The 27,318-nt window shown below is 37.1% G+C and overlaps 1 protein-coding gene across 1 annotated transcript in view; it reads right to left on the reverse strand.

The window, feature by feature from the left end:
• Positions 1-27,061, reverse strand: part of HCFC2 (host cell factor C2) — a 38,949-nt gene extending 11,888 nt beyond the window's left edge. The window contains exons 1-9 of the mRNA XM_065887584.1: positions 26,899-27,061; positions 25,321-25,469; positions 23,699-23,859; positions 14,558-14,766; positions 13,731-13,815; positions 12,074-12,180; positions 11,781-11,969; positions 7,861-8,028; positions 7,269-7,321 (exon numbers count right to left, since the gene is read on the reverse strand). Coding sequence (XP_065743656.1) covers positions 7,269-7,321; positions 7,861-8,028; positions 11,781-11,969; positions 12,074-12,180; positions 13,731-13,815; positions 14,558-14,766; positions 23,699-23,859; positions 25,321-25,469; positions 26,899-27,061 — 1,284 coding nt within the window. The remainder of the gene's footprint in view (positions 1-7,268; positions 7,322-7,860; positions 8,029-11,780; positions 11,970-12,073; positions 12,181-13,730; positions 13,816-14,557; positions 14,767-23,698; positions 23,860-25,320; positions 25,470-26,898) is intronic.
• Positions 27,062-27,318: the final 257 nt, after the last annotated feature.

Below are 27,318 nucleotides of genomic sequence, written 5' to 3' on the forward strand. Positions count from 1 at the left end.
GAAATAGTCAATCAAGTCCAAGAAGTGCAGAGTGTCCCATACAGGATAAATCCAAGGAGAAACACGCCAAGACACATATTAATCAAAATATCAAAAATTAAATACAAAGAAAAAATAATAAAAGCAGCAAGGGAAAAACAACAAATAACATACAAGGAAATCCCCATACGGTTAACAGCTGATCTTTCAGCAGAAACTCTGCAAGCCAGAAGGGAGCGGCAGGACATACTTCAAGTGATGAAACAGAAAAACCTACAATCAAAATTACTCTACCCAGCAAGGATCTCATTCAGATCCGACGGAGAAATAAAACCTTTACAGACAAGCAAAAGCTAAGAATTCAGCACTAGCAAACCAGCTTTACAGCAAATGCTAAAGGAACTTCTCTAGGCAGGAAACACAAGAGAAGGAAAAGACCTACAATAACAAACCCAAAACAATTAAGAAAATGGGAATAGGAACATACACATTGATAATTACCTTAAATGTAAATGGATTAAACACTCCAACCAAAAGACACAGGCTGGCTGAATGGATTAAAAAACAAGACCTGTATATGTGCTGTCTACAAGAGACCCACTTCAGACCTAGGGACACATACAGACTGAAAGTGAGGGGATGGAAGAAAGATATTCCATGCAAATGGAAATCAAAAGAAAGCTGGAGTAGCAATACTCATATCAGATAAAATAGACTTTCAAATAAAGACTATTACAAGAGACAAAGAAGGACACTACATAATGAGCAACGGATCAATCCAAGAAGAAGATATAATAATTGTAAATATTTATGCACCCAACATAGAAGCACCTCAATACATAAGGCAAATGCTAACAGCCATAAAAGGGGAAACTGACAGTAACACAATAATAGCATGGACTTTAACACCCCACTTTCACCAATGGAGAGATCATCCAAAATGAAAATAAACAAGGAAACACAAGCTTTAAATGATACATTAAACAAGACGGACTTAACTGATATTTATAGGACATTCCATCCAGAAACAACAGAATAAACTTTCTTCTCAAGTGCTCATGGAACATTCTCCAGGATAGATCATATCTTGGGTCACAAATCAAGCCTTGGTAAATTTAAGAAAATTGCAATCATATCAAGTATCTTTTCTGACTACAACACTATGAGACTAGATATCAATTACAGGAAAAAAAACTAAAAAATCCAAACACATGGAGGCTAAACAATATGCTACTAAATAACCGAGAGATCACTGAAGAAATCAAAAAATACCTAGAAACAAATGACAATGAAAACACGACGACCCAAAACCTATGGGATGCAGCAAAAGGAATTATAAGAGGGAAGTATATAGCAATACGATCCTACTTCAAGAAACAAGAAAAATCTCAAATAAACTGTAACCTTACACCTAAAGCAATTAGAGAAAGAAGAACAAAAAACCCCCAAAGTTAGCAGAAGGAAAGAAATCATAAAGATCAGACCAGAAACAAATGAAAAAGAAATAAAGGAAATGATATCAAAGATCAATGAAACTAAAAGCTGGGTCTTTGAGAAGATCAAAAAAATTGATAGGGCTTCCCTGGTGGTACAGTGGTTGAGAGGCCGTCTGCCGATGCAGGGGACATGGGATCGTGCCCTGGTCCGGGAAGATCCCACATGCCGTGGAGCGGTTGTGCCTGTGAGGCATGGCCGCTGAGCCTGCGCGTCCGGAGCCTGTGCTCCGCAATGGGAGAGGCCACAACAGTGAGAGGCCCGCGTACCGGCAAAAAAAAAAAAAAATTGATAAACCATTAGCCAGACTCATCAAGAAAAAAAGGGAGAAGACTCAAATCAACAGAATTAGAAATGAAAAAGGAGAAGTAACAACTGACAGTGCAGAAATACAAAGGATCATAAGAGATTACTACAAGCAACTATATGTGAATAAAATGGGACAACCTGGAAGAAATGGACAAATTCTTAGAAGAGCACAACCTTCCGAGACTGAACCAGGAAGAAACAGAAAATATAAACAGACTCATCACAAGCACTGAAATTGAAACTGTGATTAAAAAGCTTCCAACAAACAAAAACCCAGGCCCAGATGGATTCACAGGTGAATTCTATCAAACATTTACAGAAGAGCTAACACCCATCCTTCTCAAACTCTTCCAAAATATAGCAGAGGGAGGAACACTCCCAAACTCATTCTACGAGGTCACCACCACCCTGATACCAAAACCAGACAAAGATGTCACAAAGAAAGAAAACTACAGGCCAATATCACTTATGAACATAGATGCAAAATTCCTCAACAAAATACTAGCAAACAGAATCCAACAGCACATTAAAAGGATCATACACCATGATCAAGTGGGGTTTATTCCAGGAATGCAAGGATTCTTCAATATACGCAAAACAATCAATGTGATAAACCATATTAACAAATTGAAGGAGAAAAACCATATGATCATCTCAATAGATGCAGAGAAAGCTTTACAAAATTCAACACCCATTTATGATAAAAACTCTCCGGGAAGTAGGCATAGAGGGAACTTACCTCAACATAATAAAGGTCATATCTGACAAACCCACAGCCAACATCGCTCTCAATGGTGAAAAACTGAAACCATTTCCACTGAGATCAGGAAGAAGACAAGGTTGTCCACTCTCACCACTATTATTCAATATAGTTTTGGAAGTTTTAGCCACAGCATTCAGAGATGCAAAAGAAACAAAAGGGGGCTTCCCTGGTGGCGCAGTGGTTGAGAGTCCGCCTGCTGATGCAGGGGACACGGGTTCGTGCCCCGGTCTGGGAAGATCCCACATGCTGCGGAGCGGCTGGGCCCGTGAGTCACGGCCACTGAGCCTGTGCACCCGGAGCCTGTGCTCCGCAACGGGAGAGACCACAACAGTGAGAGGCCCGCGTACCGCAAAAAAAAAAAAAAAAAAAAGAAACAAAAGGAATCCAAATCGGAAAAGAAGAAGTAATACTGTCACTGTTTGCAGATGACGTGATACCATACATAGAGAATCCTAAAGATGCTACCAGAAAACTACTAGAGCTAATCAATGAATTTGGTAAAGTAGCAGGATACAAAACTAATGCACAGAAATCTCTTGCATTCCTATACCTTAATGATGAAAAATCTGAAAGAGAAATTAAGGAAACACTCCCATTTACCATTGCAACAAAAATAAAAAAATACCTATGAATAAACCTACCTAAAGAGACAAAAGACCTTTATGCAGAAAACTATAAGACATGGATGAAAGAAATCAAAGATGATACAAACAGATGGAAAGATACACCATGTTCTTGGATTGGAAGAAAGAACACTGTGAAAATGACTATACTACCCAAAGCAATCTACAGATTCAATGCAATCCCTATCAAACTACCACTGGCATTTTTCACAGAACTAGAACCAAAAATTTCACAATTTGTATGGAAACACAAAAAACTCTGAATAGCCAAAGTAATCTTGAGAAAGAAAAACAGAGCTGGAGGAAGCAGGCTCCCTGACTTCAGACTATACTCAAAGCTACAGTAATCAAGACAGTGTGGTACTGGCACAAAAGCAGAAATATAGATCAATGGAACAGGATAGGAAGCCCAGAGATAAACTCACCCACCTATGGTCAACTAATCTATGACAAAGGAGGCAAGGATATACAATGGAGAAAAAGCAGTCTCTTCAGTAACTGGTGCTGGGAAAACTGGACAGCTACATGTAAAAGAATGAAATTAGAACACTCCCTAACACCATACACAAAAATAAACTCAAAATGGATTTGAGAACTAAATGTAAGACTGGACACTATAAAACTCTTAGAGGAAAACATAGGAAGAACACTCTTTGATGTAAATCACAGCAAGATCTTTTTTGATCCACCTCCTAGAGTAATGGAAATAATAACAAAAATAAACAAATGGGACCTAATGAAACTTAAAAGCTTTTGCACAGCAAAGGAAACCATAAACAAGATGAAAAGAAAACCCTCAGAATGGGAGAAAATATTTTCCAACTAAGCAACTGACAAAGGATTAATCTCCAAAATATACAAGCAGCTCGTGTAGCTCAATATCAAAAAAACAAACAACCAAATCGAAAACTGGGCAGAAGACCTAAACAAACATTTCTCCAAAGAAAATATACAGATTGCCAACAAACACATGAAAGGATGCTCAACATCACTAATCATTAGAGAAATGCAAATCAAAACTACAATGAGGTATCACCTCACACTGGTCAGAAAGGCCATCATCAAAAAATCTACAAACAATAAATGCTGGAGAGGGTGTGGAGAAAAGGGAACCCTCTTGCACTGTTGGTAGTAATATAAATTGATACAGCCACTATGGAGAACAGTATGGAGGTTCCTTAAAAAGCTAAAAATAGAACTACCATAAAACCCAGCAATCCCACTACTGGGCATATACCCTGAGAAAACTATAATTCAAAAACAGTCATGGAGCAAAATGTTCATTGCAGCACTATTTACAATAGCCAGGACATGGAAGCAACCTAAGTGTCCATCGACAGACAAATGGATAAAGATGTGGCACGTATATACAATGGGATATTACTCAGCTATAAAAAGAAACAAAATTGAGTTATTTGTAGTGAGGTGGATGGAGCTAGAGTCTGTGTCAGAAAGAGAAAAACAAATATTGTATGCTAACACATATATACGGAATCTTAAAAAAAAAAAAGGTTCTGAAGAAGCTAGGGGCAGGACTGGAATGAAGACGCAGACGTAGAGAACGGACCTGAGGACACGGGGAGGGGGAAGCATAAGCTGAGACGAAGTGAGAGAATGGAATTGACATATATACACTACCAAATGTAAAACAGATAGCTAGTGGGAAGGAGCCGCATAGCACAGGGAGATCAGCTCAGTGCTTTGTGACCACCTAGAGGGGTGGGATAGGGACAGTGGGAGGGAGACACAAGAGGGAGGGGATATGGGGATATATGTATACGTATAGCTGATTCACTTTGTTATACAGCAGCAACTAACAGAACAATGTAAAGCAATTATACTCCAATAAAGATGTTAAAAAAAAAAAAAGTGGCCCAAGAAAGATCCATTGTCCCTTCCACCATGTGAAGATACAATGAGAAGTCAGCAGTCGGCAACCCTAAAGAGGTTCCTCACCAGAACTCTACCATGCAGGCACCCTGATCTCAGACTTCCAGCCTCCAGAAATGCAGGAAATAAATGTCTATTGTTTATAAGCCACCTAGGCTATGGTGTTTTGTTATGGCAGGCCAAATGGACTAAGACATCTTCCAAGCTCATTTTTAACGCTTCACTTAAACATGAAAAGATAGCCAAGCATCACCAGACATTTGATAACAGTCTCTAACATGGAAGTCCAAGACCAAAACAAATTTTTTTTAAAAGGAGCTTGAAAAAAAGAAATAATGTTGAGAGCAGAATATAACTCCATTTTTTTAAAAAAAGCATAATTCTTGAAGAGATAAGGGAAAATATTACATTCATGAAGCAAAAATAAAATGTCATAGAAGAAATAAAGAATAAGAGCACGCTTTTAGAGATTAAATATGTGGTTGAATATATTTAAAAATTGCATAGAGGATTTATAACATAAATGAAGAAACTTTTCAGAAAGCAGGACAGAGGAAAAATAGAAAATAGAAAGTAAAAAGTAAAATCAGAGGATTAGTTCAGGAGGACCATCATTCAATTAACAGGAGTTTCCAAAAAAGAGAAAGAGAATGTGGAAGGAGGAAATAATCAGTAATGAAAGCCATGAGTTTCCAGAATGACGCGGCCCACTGACTGCACAGTACAGTGAATGAAGCAAAGGCACACACTCTAAGGTACATCACTGTTGAAATTTCAGAGAACTGGGGATTAAAACAAAAAAAATTAGGTCACACATAAACGATCAGGAATCCGAGTGGCAACAGACTTCTTAACAGCAACACTGAATGCTAAAAGACAGTAGGAAAATGCCTTACCATTTCTAAGGAAAACATTTCCAATACAGAATTCTATTTATAACGCAGCCAAGCTACCAATCAAATGTGAACAGAGAAAAGGCATTTTCACATATGTAAGATCTCAAAGTTTACCTTTCATAAACCCTTTCTCAGGAAACTACTGGAGAATACCAAGAAAGAATGAAATGAGATCAAGAAACATGGACTCTAACACAGAAAAGAGGTAAAAGAAACTTCCAAAATGAAACAAATGGAAGTTCTAATCTGACAGCTGAGTAGCAGACTTAGAGAAGAATTAGCACAGACTAGAGCATCAAGACAGAGGCCCTGGGAGGAATGGCTCCGGGGGCAGGGGGTGGTGAAGAAAGAAAAAAGAGACTACCTTATATGTTTGAATATTTTGAGAGGAGTTTTATTATTTTATTGGATAATCTGAATATTAATTAATGATAGGCAAGAAGAAAACCAAGCAAATGAAAAAGTGAGGCAGTTAACAATGCCAAGAAAAACAAAAAATTACATGAAGAAGGAACAATGTTCACAGCACACTACATGGCTCACCTATGAATATGTCATCATCACAATGTAAATATCAAATAATGATTCAACTAAACATATTTAAAGGATGTGGGAAGAGGAAGGGGAGGAAATGGCAATATTTTAAGAGATCATAAAATCTTCATCTTCCATTACTAAAGACAATTGACCTAAAACTAGAAAGTCAAGAAGTGGCAGCGCAAGCGTTTTATTTAAAAGCACAAAGGTAGATACCAGAAGAGAGCTAAAATATTTGAAAGTAGTTGTTTCTAGAGGCAGGATCAAGGGCAAGTAGGAGCAGAGCAGGAAACTTGCTCTTCATTATAAACCTTGTAGTACCACCTAAATTAAAAAAAAAAACAAAAACCTAACATATATATATACATATATATATACACACACACACACACACACACATATATACATATATGTGTGTGTGTGTATATATATATATGTATATATAGTGTGTGTGTTTGTATTAGCCTCTGATACTATGTGTAATGAGACTTCAATCTCTTGGCCAGGGGTTCTTAATTCAGGCTACTGTCACAATGATATATGGAGCTTTCCTTAAAAACAGAGTTATCTGGGCATCGTTTTAAGATTCTGCTTCACTAGATCTGGGGAAAGGCATGGGAATCTGTGTTTGTTTGTTTGTTTTTTAATCTCAGAGGTGATTGTGATGTGCAGCCACGGTTCAGAACCCCTGTCCTAGGGTAATATGCTAAAAATATTAATAAAAATTGGGACTGTAACCATAAACATTCATTTACTGTATAAATTTTTTCAACTTACACTGTTAGGAATGATGCTATTACTGCCTTGTCTGTGTGGGTCCATCCTGACTCCTGTAGGAATGGGAAAGTTCAGACTGATATGCTCTAAATTAGCTTCAAGAAAATACATTACAATCAAATATTTTTAAAAGTTACATATTAAAGGTTTAAAAAGTTGTATATTTATCAAAGTTTACCTGTTTTCTTAATAGTCTGCTTAATAGTTGACTGAAATCCTTTTTGGAAGAACATATAAAATTAAATTTGCTTTTACTTTCCTTCCAAGTGCCTGTTAGTTAAAAATACTTTTGAAAGAAGCTGAAATATTTATGAAAACTAATTAAAACCATCTCCTGAAGTCAAGTAGCATGTCAGATTAAGAAAGTACATCAAAATGAACTCCAGAAAAAACATTCTACCCTACATGCCTATGTGTTCTACTACACCATAATGGTAATACAGTCAAGCTTCAGAGTTGAAACATATTTTTCAGGCAGGAAACATCACAGAATAAAATTTCTTAAACCAGGTCTAATCACAGGCTTTTCTACACTATCTCTTTTTCGTGAAGCATATGAGCATACACGCTTTAAGTGTGAAAATTATGTTACCTTGCATATTTGGTGTTGCTGAAGAATCTGATGACACAGCTTGGTACGGCAAGTCTGTATTCAACTGCAAAAGATAGCCTTCAACTGTAGGCACTTCATCCCATTTGACATGAAAAGAGTTGGTAGTGGCTTTGATCAGTTGTACTTGTGATGGTGCCGGTGGTTTCTCTAAAGAACAATATTGGTATTATGTATTAAAGTTTCAAATGTATCAATAGTTTGCCTATATAGCTTGTGGACCTGGAGCTCTGAAAACATCAGCAATGAACATTTCATCTGTTTACTAAAAGGAAAAAATTTACTCAGATAAACATAGCTATAGTAGGTCAAATGAAAATAATTTGGAGTTCTGATTTTATTTATCTAATTCCTTATATGAATAAATCTATAAACAAAATAATTTAGTTCCAAGCTGAGTCATCAAATTTAAAAAAATATTTAATCCTAGACGTGTGGGGAAAAACCAAGTACTTTATAGTTACAGCTATGCTATTTTACCTTCTTGGTAAGTTTTTAATTTTATGACCCAATTTTGAGCCAACAGCATACATGTCAGAAATACTGTTAATGTTAACAAAAATGATTTGGACATGATATTTTGGAAAAACTTCTTTGAAGTAACTTCTGTGAAGTTAATACCTTATCAAAACTTGTACTAACCAGGGCTTCCCTGGTGGCGCAGTGGTTGAGAGTCCGCCTGCTGATGCAGGGGACACAGGTTCGCGCCCCAGTCCGGGAAGATCCCACATGCCGCGGAGTGGCTGGGCCCATGAGCCACGGCCGCTGAGCCACGGCCGCTGAGCCACAGCCGCTGAGCCTGCGCGTCCGGAGCCTTTGCTCCACAGTGGGAGAGGCCACGACAGTGAGAGGCCCGTGTACCGCAAAAAAAAAAAAGAAAAACTTGTACTAACCAAAACAGGTAATTATTTTGGAATAAAATATTACCAACATTTCTAAAACAATAACAATCATAGACTATTAGAACTGGAAAAAAGGACCTAAGATTATTTCTACACTATCCCTGTCTTCTTTTTGTTTACCTATCAAATTAGGGAACTCACAAATCCCAAGGCAGTACACTCCATCTCTGGACAGTTATATAAGAAAATGTATTTTTCTAGTGAGTTGAAATCTATACACTATAATTTAATCTTTATAGAACAAGTCTAATATCTATCTCTTTGTATCTTTTAGAGTAGGGGTCAGCAAACTATGGCTCATGGGCCAGATCCAGTCTCTGCCTATTTTTATAAATAAAGTTTCACTGAAATATAGCTATGCTCCTTTGTTTAGGTATTGTCTATGACTCCTTTTATGCTACAGCTGTAGAGGTGAGTAGGTGTAACAGAGACGTTATGGCCCAAAAAGCTTAAAATATTTACTCTCTGGGTCTTTACAAAAACAGTCTAATGACCCTGTTTTAGAGGGTAATTAAGCCTAGTTCCTCCAACTATATACCATGTAAATTCCTCCACGATCCTATTCACAATCCAGCTTATTTATGCTTTTCAAAGTAAGGCAACCCATACCTGAACAAAAGCAGAGAATAAGAAGACAAGTCCAGGAGGTACACCACCCACATAACAGAAGTTACATGAAGAAAAATAGAGAAAACAGAAGGGTGTAAATCAGTGAAATAAACTGAGAATTCTCACAAGTGAAGAACATGAGTTTCCATACTGAAAGGGCCCACTGAGTACTCAACACAAGGGATTAAAAATAGACACACAACAAGACACATCATCATAAAATTTAAGAACGGTAGGGACAAAAAAAAAAATTCTAAAAGCTATCAGGGGAAAGGTCACATTTAAAAGGACCAAAAATCAGAAGTGGTTTAGATTCTAACAAAAACACCTGAAGTTTGAATATAACAACTTTCAAAAAAATTTTTTCCCAGCTTTCAAAATTCTGAAGGATAATGACTTCCAATATAGAATTCTATTTCCGCTCAAACTGCAAATTCAGTAGGAAGGAAGACTGAACTTATTTTCAAACAATGCAAGATCTCAAAATAAATTTATCACCTATGCACCCTTTTCCTGGGATGTGCTCTACAAAAATGAGGATGTAAACTAACGAAGGGAAAAAATATGAGATCCAGGAAACAGGGAATCCAGCACAGGTGAGAGGCAAAAGATATCCCCAGAAAGATGATGAAGGGAGACTCCAAGATGATAGGTGTGCTCAATTTATGGAAGGCAATCATCTCAGATTGGAGGAGGAGAAATTTCTTCAAGATGAGGAAATTTGATAGAATATCTGATGCATCTAACCATAATGAGAGAAGATTTAAACAAATGAGAGCATAGACTGAATTAGTAGTAAATACATACAGACCTAAAACAAACAAAGTGACCATTACTAATCGATGGCAAACAAAAAATATTCACAATATTCTACATAGCTCACCTGTGAATAGCATTTATATGGTTATAATGTAAACACTGAACACTCATCTAACAAAATTATGGTGTAATGAATCATACTCAGAGAGTAGGGGTTAGGGAAGGTGCATAGGAGAGAGGTGAGGAGAGGTGGGAAGAAGAGAGAAATCCTTAACTTCCACGGTAGAAAGTGAGCATATTATGCCTAAACTGAAAAAAAAATAAAAGTAACATATTCACGTTATATGGAGAATTGTAAGTAAATACCCTAAGAACTGTTTAACAGAGCTGAAAGCACATGCTTGAGAAGCAAGGAAAATGGGAGGAAAGTGTGAGCAAAAGACTGTTATTTTTCATAAAAAACACTTACGGAAGTATATTAATCTTTATATGAACTCAAATGCACAAAACTTAACTAAAAGTGAAGAAAGGCAAGATGAAGAACCCTACCCCCCTCCCCTGCCCAAACTGAGGCCAAGTTATCACAAGGAAAAGCAAAATCTAAATTTTGCCTTTATGATAGTGGCCATGATTACTTTTAGAAAGATATTCCTGTCCACAGCCTTTTATGGAAAGGTTTATGGAAAAACTGGCCATTCAGAGACAATGATTTTTAAACTTTTAAAAGTCACAGATCTCTTATAGAATCTGGTTAAAGTGACGTATTTGCTACTGAGAAAAGTTTATATGTGCACATTTTTCTTCTAATCTCAGAGACTGATTAGAAGCTTATCCTTGGACTTCAGCTCATAATTTCCAATTTCAAAGATGAATCAGTAAGTTCAATTTTTTATAGTTTTTCCTCCTTGCTAGTATGTACTTCTTGCATAGAAAGCATTTAGTCTCCAACTTAATTGTTCCATTTATTACTTTTTCAAGTATCTTAATTTTAAAACTAAACTTTCTACATTATAAAAGCAATGCATGCTACTGCAGAAAATACAGATAAGAGAAAACCTTTTAAAAAAATGTATAATCTCACCTCTTAGATAATACTTTGGTACACAGTGTATCCTTCCAGATTTTTCTGTTTATACACTTAAAAACTGGAATCATAGGTATGTTTTATAATCTGCTTTTCTCATAAAACAACACATACTACGTCTTCAGATCTGATTTCTCTACTGGCTTCCAGACTTCTTTATTCCCTCAATTGCCTACTTGATCTCCTTATTTCAAACTTAGTAGGGTTTAAATGGAACTTTTCATTTTCTCCACAAGCCTGTTTTCTCCACAATTTTCCCATCTCAGTAAATGGAAATACCACCAAATTATTCAAGCCAAAAACTTCATCCTTCTTTCCTCTCTTTCTGTCATCTGCCATACCCAAATCAGTTGGTTCTGTCAACAAGAACTCCAAAATACGTCCTGAATTTATCCATCTTCACTTATGAAAAACCCGAATGAACTTTTTGGCCAAACCAACATGAAAGAGAGAGGCAGTGGCTTTGCAGTAAGTCTCAAAAGACAGACATCATTTGATTATTTATTTATCTAAAGGAAAAACTGTATTTGTTAAATACTCTTACCTACCAGTATCAAGATACCAAAGATCCTTGCAGCAAACTTGACTATTCAGTGCTTTTTTGTAGCCATCTCTTCCACTCCAAAAATACAATCGAGTGCCAATTGCAACAGCACAGTGTCCAGCTCTTGGTCTTGGTCTTGAATTTTTTTTGTCTTCTTGAGAATCTGATACTAGGGTGGTCCACTCTGCTGTATCTAAAGACAGAAATATCCATGATTAATCTACTTTTCTTAAATGACAAAATAACAAAAGTTATTTTATTAATAAACTTTATTTTAATAACTCTTAAAAGACTCACCAAGATTTAAGTAAGAAAATGAACTGGTACATCTCCATTCACAATCATGAGGTGAAGTCTCAATATTTTCCCCCTTATGTGGAACCCATCCACCAAAGATGTACATCCTGAACAACAAAAAAAAGAAAACATAAAGTAGCTGTTTTTTTTCCTAAAGCTTTAATTTTATTTTTCAGATTTAAAATGCTAAGAATAGACAAATTTATTTTTTCTTGACTCAAAGCTTCAGGACTAATAAATCACTTATCACTGTCAAGGTAATGGAAATACGATAGTGAATAAAGTGGTCTTCTTTCAAGAGTTTATAATTTTATGAAGCAATACAGAATCAAAATTATTACTCTCTGGCAAGTTATTTAAAGTGGGAAATATTTCAATTATAATACATTTGAAAATCAATAATGTATGCAATAAACTAAGGGTTGCCTGCCAGAAGGATACTCAAATGATCTATGACATCTAAAGTTAAATTTAGAATTGTATGTGTATAGTAACCAAAGAGAATTAAGTTTCTTATAACTTTGGTCACTGATATCATCAAATAAAAACCATTAGACTATGTTCCTCAGGGCCCTAAGGGTTCTCGAGACATGCCCGATGGCTGCTGAAGAAGAAAGGCTCATCAGGAAGAGCTTAGGCCATGTAGCCTCATGTCAACCAGAGAAGCTCTATTTTTTTTAAATCTATTTTATATATTAGAGTTCCAATGGAAAAACTACATGTTATAAAAGGGTTCTGCTATTTAAAAAAATGAATATCTTATTAGGTTTTGTTTATGGCTATTTTTTAAGAAGAACTAATGAGGTTCTAAATTACAACTAGTTGTTTCCTAAAACATTACTTTTAAGGTAAAGTCCCTACACAAGTAAACACTTACTTAAATTCTATTTAAACAATATTCCTAATTCTGGCCCAATGTTGCACAAAAAAGGGAACTTGTTGATAGTAACAGCTAACCTTTATGGAGTGCTCTCTATGTACCTGGCACTGTTTGAAGCATTTTATATGTATTAATTCACTCAATCCTCATGACAGCCTTGTGAAGGAGGTTTTATTATTACCCACATTTTATACTTGAGGAAACTGAGGTACAAATAAAGTTTCCTTGCCCCAGAACAGATAGGACAAGTATCAAAGCTCAGACCTGAATTCGGGCAATCTGGTTACAGAGTCCACATTCTATCCATAACACCATCCAAAGTATAATCATTGAGCATAGACGCTGAATACACACCTGGGTACAAATCAATATGTGAAAAATATGTAAAATATGTAAAAAGAAACAGTGAGTTAGGTGTGTCAAATCTGTTGATGGAGGACAGATCAGTTTGACAACACTCTACCTTACACTTATATAACACGTACTCTGTGCATGATATTGTAAGGAATGTGAAGAAGTAAAAGAGGCAGCATGACAAGAAAATGGTAAGTATTTTGGCTCTTATGGGCATATTACTTTATGCCCAATAAATACTTACTTTATGCACAGTAAGTATTTTAGCTCCCGTGGGCATATTACTGTATCTTCACTAAGCACAATCAAACATTATTAAATCATTTTCAAGAAATTAGCAGCATCACTCTTCTTTGTACCTATCTTTCTTAAGTTTGTTAAAAAGAAAAAAAAGGAAGACTAAAAAACAGAAAAACACCATACTTATTTCCTATAACACTGGCTGTATGAAGGCTTCGTGGAAGTGGCACTGTCCCTTTAGTTTCTGGTTTTGACCATGACATAGTTTCTAAAAGTAAAAATAAGTATATTAGCAACTTAATCTAATAATAGCAAATTACTTCAACTTGCAGAATTTAAAAAAAAAGGACTTACAAAAATGAAGCAAAGGGTTTCAAAACCATTACTTGAATTTCATCTTAAAATAAACATTTCCAGCTGACATAAATTGCCAATCATAGAAATCTATTTACACTTGAATGTTAGTATTTGTAATGGAGAGGTGTATTTAGGGTGCTACTGATTTTGAATTAAAACCAGATTAAGGATTTTAACATTTTAAGTAAGAGCATATTGTGTAGAAGACACTCAGAAGTGGGAGCACACATACCCTCCAAATATTCATTCCTACGATCCCTCAAAATAGCTATGCAAGGAGGTTTTTCACTGACCAGCAGTAACATTACTAACGCCACATTTCCTGTAGACAGAGTAACCACATAAATTCAATCATCCTCAACTGGGACATCTCACAGAGTGAAAGGGGTACTATTGATAATTACGTGGGACAATAAGCATAAACCAGGACCATCCAAGGCAAACCAGAATATATGGTGACCTGACTTATAGGGAGCCCAGGAGAGTTACTGTCATAAATCAAATATTCATTTGTTCAACTTGACTGATCAGCAATCACTCATATCAAGTACAACTCAATAAAAACTGTAATCAAAAATATTTTTCAAAGCAATTTTTATATTTTCCTTTATCAATCATAATGAACTCCTGAGCCTGAATGAACTTAAGCTTACCTAAGTCAAGTTGCCATAGGTCATCAAGGCGAGCACCACACATTCCACCAAAAACATACATTTTAGGACTTCCTGAATCTCTTCTGCAATATATAACAGCTGTGTGGGATTCTCTTGGAGAAGGCACAATCCCTTTAGTCACTGGAATGCTCCAACCCACAACACCAGAACCATGCTGTAGCTCCAACTCATAGAAATCATTTAAATATCTAGGACATAATGAAAGAAATTAAAACATTAACATGATATACACTTTTTATTTGCTTTTTGTTTCTATTTATAAAAATAATATATGCTTATTCATATAATACAGAAAGCCATTAGAAGAGCAGAAACCCCATAACTCATTCATTCAACATGTATTTATCAAACACTACTATGTACCAGGCACTCTTGTGGGGATCAGTAGTGAACAGAAGAGATTAAAAAAATTCCTGCCATCATTTAGCCAGCACTCTTGTCCATGACAATACCGTGACGGTTTCAAAACATAGCTGCAAATTCCCTGACACTCTTCCCATGAGGAGGTAGGGTCTATGTTCCCTCCCCTTGGTGCTAGGCAGGTTGTGACTGCTTCGACTAATAGAGTGTGGTGAAATGATACTATGTGACTTCTGGGGCTCAGTCACAGAAGGCCAATGCAGCTTCACTACAGAACACTTGCACTTGGAATCCTGAACCTCCCTGAAAGTCCAACTGTCACAAAACCACCATATGGAGAGGACACAAGTAGGCACACAGGATGACAGTCCCAGTTGAGTTCATCCTTCAGCCATCTCAGCTGAGGCATCAGACATGGCAGTGACCACTGAAGCCTTCCCATCTGAGGGTCTAGTCATCACTGCTGTGTCCTGTATGAATTCCCAATGCACAGAATCCACGAATACAATAAAATGGTTGCTATTTTGCATCACTAACTTTTGGGGCAGTTTATTACATGGTACTAGATAACCGGAACAATTACTATTGACAATAATTAGTAAATACCCTTTCAGACCTCTCTCTCTATGGATACCCACATATGTATAAGCAAGATATACTACAAATATTGCTTTGCAACTTTTTTTCTTTTTAAATTTTCACTCTATAATGTCATAGCAATGTCCTACATAGCTTTTTTACTCTAGAAATTGGCATGAAGCTTCTCATCTATGACATGATGTTTTCAATGTTTTGAGCAAAGTGACATTTATAAGAATCTATCTCTCAATAAATTGAGTAATCAAATTATTACTCAAATATGAGAGCAAAATTAAACACTTTAGAACATATAAAACTGCAAAGTTTAGGGCTTCCCTGGTGGCGCAGTGGTTGAGAGTCCACCTGCCGATGCAGGGGACACGGGTTCGTGCCCCGGTCCGGGAAGATCCCACATGCCGCGGAGCAGCTGGGCCTGTGAGCCATGGCTGCTGAGTCTGCATGTCCGGAGCCTGTGCTCCGCAACGGGAGAGGCCACAACAGTGAGAGGCCCACGTACCGCAAAAAAAAAAAACAACAACTGCAGTTTAGCCATATAACTATTTTGTGAAAAAATGATGCTAGATCATCCAGGAAAAATAAAAAGAAATCCAAGAAAGAATACACTGAATAAAAGAAATGGTTGTGGAAAGAAACTAGTGATTTATAATTAATTTAAATTGATGTTTATAACCGTGGCTGTGAGGTCTAAATAATCACTGGGACTGACCAAAAAATTAATTTCTTAACATTATTGTAGTCTGGAATAAGATTCACGACTCTACGAAACATATGTAAAAAGGGAGTAAGCAAAAAAAGGCTAAAGAAAAAGACAGTAATCTATTTCCAAAGAGTACAAGGCATCTTCAGTTTAAATGTGTATGATGATTTCCAAGCAACTAAGGGAAGCATAGAATTAGCATGTATAATTTTCAAATCATTAGCAGGAAAGAAAGAATCAAAGAAAAACAATAAATCAAGAAAAAGGAAGGAGAAGGAAAAAAAGCAAAGCATAGTCTATGGAAATAAGATGGCTGGGAAAAAAAACAACTATAAACAATGTCAAAAGAGAAGAGAAAAACTGAAAAAAAATCTAGTAAACATCACAGAATTTTCTTAATATAAAGAGCTCCTATGAAATCAAGATAACGACCAATCACACAATAGACATAGGTGAAAGGATATAAACAGGCAGTTCACAGAACAGGAAATAAAAATTATATAAATATATATAAACACACATACACAAATATTCAATCTCATCACAATTTTTAGAAACCTAGCAAAGGCAGGGAAAGGGGTGTGGAGAAGCAACAACAAGCAGAGTAGATGGAAAACATAAAATTACAAGGGCAGGAAAAAACGTCCTTATTTTAAGACAAAGTCTCTTGGAGATAGGGAGTATGCAGGGGAAACAAAAGAACCCCCAATCCAACTATAAGCTATTAATAGCAGAATGATATTAAAACTATTTAACAACTGATATGGCATAGAGTTAAACAGATCAGAACGAATCCCAGCCAGTATGCTATACCAGTGCATACTAGTTAATTGTTAGTCCTATTTACATAAGATAAGTCTATAACAAAATAATACACACAGGTTGAAATTATATATGTAAGGAACAAAACACAAATTCACAATCACACTGGGAGATTTTAACATGTCATTCAGAAGTTATGACCTACACCCACAGGATAAAAAAGCTTTGAATAATAATTTAAAACATTGATTTAATAAAGAACCTTTTAGCCAAACAGTCAAGAACTTACAATCTTTATGAAGAACTATAATAATTACAAAAAATGACTGTGAAATAGACCATAAAAACAATCATTAAAAAGGAGAAATCCTATAGACCACATTTTTTTTAACCTCAATATAATAAAACTAGATATTAGCAACAATAACAAAACTTTCCATTTTGAAATTTTTCTTTCTTTTTTTTTGGCCACACCACTCAGCTTGTGGAAACTTAGTTCCCCAACCAGGGATCAAACCCAGGTCCATGGCAGTGAAAGCCCAAGTCTTAACCACTGGACCACCAGAGAATTCCTCCATTTGGAAAATTTCAAAAATTAAGCTCAACGTCCATTTTTTGGTTAAAAAGAAACAAAAAATGAATTAGCAAGCTATAGATTTAAGAAAACTTCCTTATATATATGGAACCAAAAAATACAACAAACTAGTAAATGTAACAAAAAAGAACCAGACTCACAGATATAGAGAACAAACTGTGGTTAGCACTGGAGAGAGGGAAGGGGGGGAGGGACAACATGGGGTAGGGAATTAAGAGGTTACAAACTATTAGGTATAAAATAAGCTACAAGGACATACTGCACCACACGGAGAATACAGCCAACACTTTATAATTATAAATGGAGTATAACCTTAAAAAATTGTGAATCACTATACTGTACACCTGTTACTTATGTAATATTATACAACTATACTTCATATATATATAACTTTCTTTTTTAGAACTTCCTTAATCTGATCAAAGGCATATACTAGAGACCTACAGCAAACATCACAATTAAAGATAGAAAGGTAAATATATTAATGAAACAGAAGAGAGTCTAGAACAAGAGCTCACAAACTTTTTCTGGAAAGAGCTAGATAGTAAATATTTTAAGCTTTGTAGGCCATAAATTCTGTCACAACTACTCAACTCTGCCCTTTTAATATGAAAGCAGCCAGAGACAATATGTAAATGAATGGACATGGCTGTGTTGCAATGAAACTTTACTAGCAAAAACAGGCAGCAGGCCAAATTTTGTCTACAGAGAGTAGTTTGTAACCCCTGGTCTAGAGAGTCTAGAAAAAGACCCAATTCTAAGAGAATTAAGATATGACAGAGATGGGAGTTCAACACATTGTGTGTGGGGGGACTGGCTTATTTAATAAATGGTGGTGGGAGAACTGAAAATTCATTCAGAAGAAAAAGTAAAAAGCCTCACACTAGTCACAGAAATATATTCCAAATGCATTAATATTTTAAACATAAAAACAAAGCTGTGAATGTACTAGAAGAAAATATAGAAACATTATTTTTATAGTTTTGGGACAGGAGATTCTTCCTAATAAGCAGGATACAAACCAGAAAGCCATTAAAAAGTATATTGTCATACTTGATAAAACAAGCAGGAAAACCCTTAAAAAAGCGGGGGGGAGCAAACAGAAGACTTGGGAAAAAATATTTGGAACATATAAAACAAATTACATAGAGAACTCCTAAGAATCACTAATAAAAAGAAAAACAAAAATCCATGAAAATATGATTAGAAATAATAAATGAATTCAGCAAGGTCACAGGATACAAGATCAATATACAAAGACCAAATGTATTTCTATATGCTAGCAATGAACAGTCCAAAAACGAAATTAAGAAACCAAATCTATTCACGTCATCAAAAAGAATAAAAAGTTAGAAATAAATTTAACAAAATAAGAGCAAGATTTGTACATTGAAAACCTCAAAATATCGCTGACTGACAATAAAGAAGATCTAAATAAATGTAGAGACATTCCATGTTCATAGATTGGAAGACTCAATACTAATAAGATAGCAACTGTCCACAAATTGATCTATATAGTCAACACAATCCCTATCAAAATCCCAGAAGACCTTTTTGCAGAAATTGGCAAGTTGATCCTAAAATTTATACAGAAACGTAAAGGATTCAGAATAGCTAAAACATTCTTGAAAAAAGAGTAATAAAATTTGACAACTTATATCTTCCTATTTCAAAACGTAATATAAAGCTACAGTAATCCAAACAGTGTGGTACTGGCATAAGGCCAGTGGAACAGAATTGAGAGTCCATAAATAAACCCTTACATTTACGGTCAATTCATTTTTCAATAAAGGTGCCAAAACAATACAGTGGGAAAAGGATAGTCTTTTCAATGAAAGGTGTTGGGAAAACTGGATATCTACATGTAAAAGAATGAATTTAGACACTTACTTTACCCAGGCATAAAAATTACCTCAAAATGAATCACAGATATAACTACAGAACTTTTAGAAGAAAATAGAGGAACAAAGCTTTGTAACCTTGAGACACGCCAAGAGTTCTTAAAAAGGATGCTAAAAGCATGATCCATAAAAGAAAAAATGGATAAACTGAACTTATCAAAATTAAAATCTTTGTGCTTCAAAAGATACCATTAAGAAAATAAAAAGACAAGCTACAGATGGGAAGAAAATATTTGCAAATCACATATTTGATTTTTTAAAAAACAAACCTGTACACAGAATATATAAAGAACACTTATAATTCAAAAATAAGAATACAAGCAACTAAATTTTATTTTTAGATTTATTTTATTGAAGTATAGTTGATTTACAATGTTACGTTAATTTCTGCTGTACAGCAAAGTGATTCAGTTATACATATAAATATATACATTTTTTTCATATTCTTTTCATTATGGTTTATCACAGGATATGGAATATAGTTCCCTGTGCTATACAGTAGAAGCTTGTTGTTTATCCATTCTCTATATAATAGTTTGCATCTGCTAATCTCAAACTCCCAATCCATCCCTCCCCCACACCCCCACCCTTGGCAACCACAAGTCTGTTCTCTATGTCTGTGAGTCTCTTTCTGTTTCATAGATAAGTTCACTTGTGTCATATTTTAGATTCCACATATAAGTGATCTCATGTGGTATTTGTCTTTCTCTTTCTGACTTACTTCACTTAGTATGATAATCTCTAAGTCCATCCATGTTGCTGCAAGTGGCATTATTTCATTCTTTTTTTATGGCTATGTAGTATTCCATTGTATATGTGTACCACATCTTCTTTATCCATTCATCTGTCTTTGGACATTTAGGTTGTTTCCATGTCTTGGCTACTGTGAATAGTGCAGCTATGAACACAGGCATGCATGTATCTTTTCGAATTATAGTTTTTTCCAGATATATGCCCAGGAATGGGACTGCTGGACTATATGACAACTCTATTTTTAGTTTTTTGTGAAACCTCCATACTGTTTTCCAGAGTGGCTGCAGCAATTTATATTCCCACCAACAGTGTAGGAGGGTTCCCTTTTTTCCACACCCTCTCCAGCATTTATTATTTGTAGACTTTTTTTTTTTTTTTTTTTTTTTTTTTTGCGGTATGTGGGCCTCTCACTGTTGTGGCCTCTCCCGCTGCAGAGCACAGGCTCCGGATGCGCAGGCTCAACAGCCATGGCCCATGGGCCCAGCCACTCCACGGCACGTGGGATCTTCCCGGACTGGGGCACGAACCCGTGTTCCCTGCATCAGCAGGCGGACTCCCAACCACTGTGCCACCAGGGAAGCCCTATTTGTAGACTTCTTAATGATGGCCATTCTGACTGGTGTGAGGTGGTACCTGATTGCAGTTTTGATCTGCATTTCTCTAAGAATTAGCAATGTTCAGCATCTTTTTTTGTGCCTGTTCGTCAAGTGTATCTAACAAATGAACAGAGATTTGAATAGAAATTTCATCAAACAAGATATATGAATGGCTAAAAAGCTCATGAAAAGAAGCTCAACATCACTGGTCATTAGGGAAATGCAAATTAAAACCATAATAAGATACCACCTTATACCCACTAGGTTGGCTATAAAAAAAAAGACAGACAATAACACATGTTAACAAGGATGTGGAAAATTTGGAACACTTATACATTGCTGGTGGGAAGGTAAGATGGTAGTCACTTTGGAAAACAGTTTGGTAGTACTTAAGAAGTTAAGTATAAATTTCCCACATGACTCAGCAATTCTATTACTAGGTATCTAATCAAGAGTAATGAATACATGTCCATAGAAAGACCTGTATGCAAATGATCATAACAGCATTATTCATAAAAGCCAAAAACTGGAAACAATCCAAATGTCTACCAACCGATGAACAGATAAACAAAATGTGATATATCAATACAATGGAGTATTATGCAGCAATAAAAGGAAGAAATATTTGATACATGCTACAACATGGTTGAACCTTAAGAACATTATGCTAAGTGAAAGAAGATAAATGCACAAAAGCACATTTGTACGAAATGTTCAGAAAAGGCTAATCTACAGAGACAGAAAGTAGACTGGTAGTTGCCTGGGGATTGGTATGGGAATGCGGACTGACTGCAAATGAATAAGAAGTTTCTTTTGGAGTGATAGAAATGTTCTAGAACTGGATTGTGGTGATGGTTACACAACACTGTAAATTACTAAAAATCATTGAATTGTACATATAAAAAGGATGAATTTTATGGTATATAATATATACTTCAACTTTTAAAAATAGAAAAATAAACAAGGACCTGAACAGACAATTTCAAAAAAGTAATTGTAAATATCCAATAAGCATTATTAATCAAGCTCATTCCTAGTTTAAAAATAAATCAAGATAAACCCATGAAATGTATTTCACCAATTATGTTGGCAAAAACTAAGAAGAGTGAGATGATTCAGTATTGCTGAGGGTATAAGGCACTCTCATACACAGTTATTAGGAGTATAAAATAGTTCCATCTCTTTGGAGGTTGATTCAGAGGTACCTAAACAAACTTAAATGTACCCTTTGACCAACACCCTCCCTCCCAATTCTATTTATAAGTATCAATCCTACAAAAATATTTATACATGTGCAAAAACTGTAATAGCAAAATAATGGAAATATTTAAATGTCCATCTGTAGGGGAATGGTTAAATAATTTGCATAATTCAGACTACTTTTCAGCCTTTAAAAAATAGGTCAATCCATATCTACTGCCATGTAAAGATATATTGTTAAAAGTAAAAAAACAAAAAACCCAAACAAGTAAACACCCAAAGTCATAAAGCAAGAAGAAAGACCTCACTTGTATAAAAAAAATACATGTCTGCATAGAATCAGATTAAGGTTCCCAAGTCCCCTCTCCCAGAAAGCAGAACATGTATCCTTGCATCATCGACTCAGGTCTTGGCCTTAGGGCTTACTCTGACCAATGGAATGTCAACAGAAATGAATGTGCTAGCTTTAATCAAGGTTTTAAAAAGTATCACATGTATCTAGTTATTCCCTCAAGCAGCATAAACTTGAGAAGCTTACCCTTAACACAACAAAAGCTAATACAACGTGTTACATGAAAAAGGTTCCAAAAGATACACATCAAACTGAATTATGTGTGCTTGCCTATGCTGGGGAACAGTGATGCTATGAGAAAGAACTTCGTATACTTTTTAGTTTCTTGAATTTTACAAGTCTGTACCTAAAAAAAAATTGTTTAATGGAAAATGAAAAAAAGACATGGGCTAAAAGTAAAAGTATCTGGATTAGTGTGGTGGTATAAATTCTTTTCCTTTTCTCCAGTTTCCAATTTTTCCATGTAGTTTTAATATATGTTATTTTTTAAAGTCTGGAGAAAAAAAAAGCTAACTCTATTATCAGTCTAATGTAGGTAAAAAGACACATTATAATGGCGATGACAACTACTGATATTGCTGATGGCAACTTGAAAGTCCTTTGAAAATTATTCCAATAATCTTATTTAGCAATCACAATGACACTGAAAGGTAGGTATTTAATCACTCCCATTTCACAGTGAAGGAAAACAGGCTTAGATTACTTCCACTAAAGGACACATACACGGTAAGCAGTGAATCAGAAAACAGCCTTTTGGATTCTAAACCTCCAAATCCTGAATGCTATAATGACCATGTGATCAAAACATTATGCAAAAAGAAAAGAGGCAGTGATTAATTCTGTTTGGAAAAAGGAGGAGAGAATTGCTTCTGAAAGTACTTGCTTGTGTGAACCACTCTTAACAGCTTCCTACGAGAAAAATGGAAATGATAGCCTTCATTCTATATTCAGATTTTTGTCACTAACTCTCAGAGAAATATAATTTGAAAATATCCATTTATTACTTTTCATTATCACTTATGACAACTAAAATTCATTATGGCTCAACGTATACAAATATATTGCCACAAGCAGTTATATTAATATCAATTTAATAAGATGATTTCTGATCAGAAAAGGCAGTTTTGAAAACAGATATACTCCAGGGACTAAGGAAAACACAAAATGGACACAAATTTGTTCACTGTTAGGTTTAATTGAAAATGGCTAAGCTTCATCACTTTTGATAATTAAAGATGGAAGAAATGAAATGTTTTTAATCTAAATCGTAAAATAACATTTGGTCTGAAAAAGTGTTGGCATACCTGGGAACATTATTGTTTGAATCTTCACTTTCATTTGCCAGGCCACCAAACAAATAGCATTTGTTACCATATAAAGAGAAGCTATGTCCCAGCCGAGGACAAGGAGGTAAACCAGAAGAAGGAGGATACGGTTTCACTTTTTTCCATAACCAACGACTTGCCTAAAAAAGAGCATAAATACTCTCAGACAAAATCAGGAAAGTGCTCCTATATTGTCAATAGTGTAACATCATACCAATACATTTTAATCTGAATCCAATCAGAAGACTTCAATAAGCTACTTTTGGGACAAATGACAAGTTAACCAGATAACTTCAGGAATTAAAATGAGTGTTCCAATAGAAATTCAGTCTAATCTTCCATATTCACAGCTTTCCACAATGGCAAACTAAGCTTATAATAATAAACACTAGCAGTTATAAAATATTTTCTAAATGAAAAATTCAACATTATTTATAGCTTTAAGATTAAATGTAATTTATGTACTCTCACTTTTTGAAATTAGGTAATCCATGGATGGTATATATTTTAACCTTTAAATAAACATAAAGCTCATTAAAAAGTTTTTTTTTTTCTTGGCCGCTGCATGGCATGAGAGATCTTAGTTCCCCAAACAGGGATCGAACCTGTGCCCCCTGCAGTGGAAGTGCGGAGTCTTAACCACTGGACCACCAGGGAAGTCCAACATAAAGATCACTTAACAAACCAAACTCCAAAACTTATTCTCTAGCCATGGATGCCTTCTTTATCTAAAACTATTTTTGAAAAAAATTTTAAATGGACTGCTTGTAAATAGGCATAATTCACCTACCTCTGCCAACTACCAGATACCCTTATGATCACAGCCGTGGGAATATACAGTTCAGGAATAAAAGTCAGTTAGGGCTGTCACAGAGGGCTCTGGGTCTGGTTTATTAGAGAGTAAAATCTAGAAAGGCTATTTGAAACTGTTACCCCTTTTGTACGTACTGCCAGAAAGGGGAAAAAAGTGATTATTAGCGTGAGGGTAACAATTTCTGTAACTAAGGCAGAAGTTTTCAAATACGCACGGTCTGGAGACCAGCAGGAGCAGGTGGGAACTCAGAAGGAATGCAAATTCTCTGTAGAGAATACTGATTCAGAAACTCTAAGGGCGGGGCCCAGCAATCTGTGTTTTCACACACCCTCCAGGTGCTTCTGCTGCAGGCTAAAGTTAAAGAAAGACTGCGCTAAGATACAAAAGCTCAAATATATAACTTGTATAACTGAGGCTAAGTAACAGGTATCTTAATGTTACAAATGTTGCACTGGGTACTGGAAAAAGACTTACACTAGAAACTTTGGCTTTGGGACTTCCCTGGTGGTCCAGCGGATAAGACTCCATGCTCCCAATGCAGGGGACACGGATTTGATCCCTGGTCAGGGAGATCCCACATCCCACAGGCCGCCTGCCACACGGCGCGGGCAAAAAAAAAAGGAAACTTTGGCTTTTTAGTGAAGTGGAAATGTTTTCTTTGAAGCTATGAAATGTGAAGCTCACACTATTTTAAGCATGTTAATGAAACATTTTGCAATCTTTCAAAGAATTATGAGCAACATCATTGAAATTTCAGGTTGAGATAATAAATTTGAAATATACTTACTTGTAACTCATATAACTCATTGCTGTATCTTCCGTATTCAACCATTCCCCCAAATACTAATATTCTGGTACCATCACAGACAAATCCATGGGCAGCACAGCCTGGAGGGATGTCTCCTCTAACAGCTGGCAGGAACCACTGATTTGTAACTAGTTGCCAAAATAAAATTAAAACCAATTATAATAAACAGTTGTCACAAACTATGAGTATGTACTTTTATATGAATCATTTATATCAGTGGTTCTTAACTGGGAATGATCTTGACCCCCCAGGGACAAACAAAAAAATTTCAGTTGTCAGAACTGCAGGAGGAGGGTGTTACTGGCAACTAGTGGGTAGAAGGCTGGGGATATAGGGCAGCCCCTAAAACAAACAAAATTATCCGGTTCAAACGTCAATCATGCTGCTGTTGAAAACCCTGATCTATATCACTTAATTTCTCAACAAAAACCCTACTTGGGGAGCATCATCCTCTCCATTTTACAAGTGAAAACTTTGACACTTCGGTTCAGTAACTTTAGGGCTGATCCTTGAGCAACTGGCAGAGCAAAATTCAAACCAGGTGTAACTTATTCCACAGCCAAGGATTCTACAGTCTACCAAATTGTCGACTAACTTTTTAACTTTTTTATGCTGGGGTGCCAGGAGGAGGAGAAGGTGAAAAAATAAAGTTTCCCCTACTCCACCATTTTATTAATTTCTAAATGACCACTACGATTAAGTTGTTTGGTCAAAGAAAAGTTATTGATCACGACATAGCCTTCAAACTCATTAATTAGCCTTACACCAAGAAAACAGCTTCCTTAGGACTGCTGCATTTACAAGTGGGAAAAATGAAATTCCAACCTCCTTTCTGTTCCACGGAGGTACTCAAAGTCAGGGCCTCCGCGGCCGGGGGCATTTCTGATGTGCAGCGGCGCTCAAGGCGACAGTCCTCCCCGAGCGCTGAACGGCTGAGCTTGGGCACACACACCCAACCATGCAGACAGGCGCCGGTATCACCCACGAGCCACTTCCCCGCCAGTGAAGAGGGCTACCAACGGGGTAAGAATCTTGACTAACAACTGCCAGGTGCGGGGCTGTATTTGGGGTGAAAGTACCAGAAGGCCTCTCGTCTTCCCTCCTCATCTCCCCTATATTCTCTTCCTCCTAAAGAAGGCAGGCAGGCAAAGACGGGAAAGGCCCGGAGGAGCTCTGGTTTGGAGGTGGGTTTTGACAGGGAGGGATCTCGGGGCCCCGGAGTGGGCGAGACTTCGGGAAGAGGCCCAGGCGGATGGAAACAGTCTCTCTCGCCTACGTCCGCCAGCAGGGCTGGGGCGGGGGGGTCCGGGACCGCCTGCCCGAGGGCCGGCGCGCCCCGCACGGGGGCCGGTTCCGCCCCGGCAATCCCGGAGAAACGGAGCTACGGCCCGGGACGCTACGGGATTGGGGCCGCCCGGCCGAGACTCGCTCCCCGCCGCCCGCCGGAGGAGGCAGTGACCCGGCGGTGACAGCTGTCAGGGCCGCGGCCGCCGCCTCGTCTCCCCTCCCCCTCCGCGGCTCCCACAGGCGGGGCCGAAGAACCGCCGCCGCGCCTACCCGTGTTGTAGACGTGCAGCTCGTCGGCGATGCCCTCGTTGCCCCCTCCAAAGATGATCATCAGCTCCCGGATGGCCACCGCGCGGTGTCCGTGCCGGGCGCGGGGGACCGGCCCCGTGAAGGAGGAAACCCGCCTCCAGTTTAGGAGGCTGGGAGCCGCCATCTTCCCAACCCCCGCCCCTCTGTCCACAATGCACCGCGCCTGCTCCGGCGCCGCTGCTCCGGGAGGAGGGCTGGGACCCGCCTCCAGCTGTGCACGCGGGAGGAGGGGAACCCCACGGAGGAGGGTGATGGTCATGTGACCGCGGGCGTCCAGGGTGAGGATGGAGGGCTGCGGGGAGCAGAGGGGGTCCTGGCAAGGGAGCCCCCCCCCCCCCGGGTGACGTGGCTGGTGTTGGCACCCTGGACAAGGGATTTTAG

The sequence above is a fragment of the Phocoena phocoena genome, chromosome 11, assembly GCF_963924675.1.
Source record: "Phocoena phocoena chromosome 11, mPhoPho1.1, whole genome shotgun sequence".
Classification (NCBI taxonomy): Eukaryota; Metazoa; Chordata; class Mammalia; order Artiodactyla; family Phocoenidae; genus Phocoena; species Phocoena phocoena.